Source organism: Saprolegnia diclina (genome assembly GCF_000281045.1).
Source record: "Saprolegnia diclina VS20 unplaced genomic scaffold supercont1.61, whole genome shotgun sequence".
NCBI classification, from domain to species: Eukaryota; Oomycota; class Saprolegniomycetes; order Saprolegniales; family Saprolegniaceae; genus Saprolegnia; species Saprolegnia diclina.
The window spans coordinates 160,585-162,193 of NW_008246128.1; the positions used below are offsets into that span (position 1 = coordinate 160,585).

General features: G+C 59.1%; 1 protein-coding gene across 1 annotated transcript; it reads left to right on the plus strand.

Moving 5' to 3' along the window:
• Nucleotides 1-228: 228 nt before the first annotated feature.
• On the plus strand, nt 229-1,609 carry SDRG_13568 (hypothetical protein; the record flags this gene model as incomplete). Its single annotated transcript, XM_008619663.1, has 4 exons — nt 229-1,034; nt 1,078-1,205; nt 1,261-1,326; nt 1,369-1,609. Exons 1-4 carry the CDS (start codon nt 264-266, stop codon nt 1,607-1,609), a joined length of 1,206 nt encoding a protein of 401 aa, XP_008617885.1. The 5' UTR covers nt 229-263.

Here is a 1,609-nt window from a genome sequence, read left to right on the forward strand (position 1 = left end):
TAGCCGACGCCTAGGCTGTGAGAGTACGATCATACCTCATGATCGCACTTCTTCCAGGTCAGCTTCGAGCATATGGACGACCCGAATTGCACCGATCGACAATGCAGCAAAGACAGCGCACGAGTGGTTCTCGGTATGTGCAGTATGGACACCACACGACGTCGAAGCCAGGTTCTACAGCTAAAATAGTGTTTGTTTGTCTGATAGCACCCAACTGGCAGACGTCTCATTTTCGACAAGCGAACAAGGTGACGAGAGAGAGCATGCAAGCCATCTTTGACGACTTTGCGACGCTGCCGCTGGACGAGTATGCGCTGCTGCCGACCGACTCGCTCCTCATGGAGGACGTCGACGCCTTCTTCACGCCGGCCGCGACGTCGTCGCCGGCCTCGAGCGACCACTGCACGACGAGCGACGCTGGCTCGGAGGACCTGCCGCCGCCTCCGCCCAAGAAGGTCAATGTGAGCCGCAAGCGCCAGCGCGACGAGATCGAGTACCTGCGTACCAAGGTGGTCGAGCTCGAGTCGCAACTCTCGACACTACAAGCAGCGGAGGCGCCACTCGTGGCGGCGTCGCCATGGCAAACCATGGCCCGGCAGATGCGCGTCGAGAAAGACGCTGCGATCAGCGAGCGCGAGCAGCTCAAGCGCGAGCTCGCCGAGCAAATCGAATTCGGCAAGACGCTCGAATCGCTTCTCAAGAAGCGGCCAAAGCTCGCGGCGCTGCCGCAGCTCGACGCCGACCAGTGGAAGCTGTACCGCCTCGTGCAAGACCCGACCCTCCGGCGCGAGGCCGTCGCCAACATCCTCGAGCACCAGTACGAAGCGCTGTCGGGTGCGCTCATCGAGTCGAATCTCCTCGAGCAAGAAGACGATGTCACGGCCTTTGCGCCGTACTTGGCCAAGCACTTTGACGACCAGCTCATCACGACCGCGACGCTGTGCAAGACGATCGAGTACGACATGCACACGGTCGCCCGCATGATGTGGCTCCTCCTCTCGGCCGGCTGCAGTCTCAACCGCACAACGTTCCACGTATATAGACTTGGTCCTTTGGCGCATGCTAACTTGGATGTAGCGCCTCGAGACGTTTGACGAAGACACGATCTACATTGCGAACGAAGGCCGGTGGGAATTCCTGATCAACCAGACGCGCCTCCTCATGAAGCGCTACGTCGAGACGGACCGCATCGTGTTTGTCATGCGGTTGGCAGCGCTTCTCTTGCATGATCGAGGACCTAACCACATACATGGCTATTAGCACCATTCTCGAAGACGAACTCAGTCCGCACGCACCCGAAGCACTCGTGACCAACAAGAGCGCATGGTACATACGAGTGGAAGTGCGTGCGTCTCAGGTGCACATTAGGTTTCTGCTTGAGCCCATTGCGGGCCAGCCCGGGTGCCGGATCAAGTTTTTTCAAAAAATGACGCTGCCCATGGTGCAGTCGGAGGTGCTTCTGACGCACCCCAAGTTCTCGGACGTCAACTCGCCCTACTACCGCATCGGCAACATCACCGACGCCGCCATGATGTCGCTGCGTGAGATGATCGGCGACTTTACGTCCCAGCTCGAGCTCCTCCTCCAACGCTACATGCCCGAGGAATGA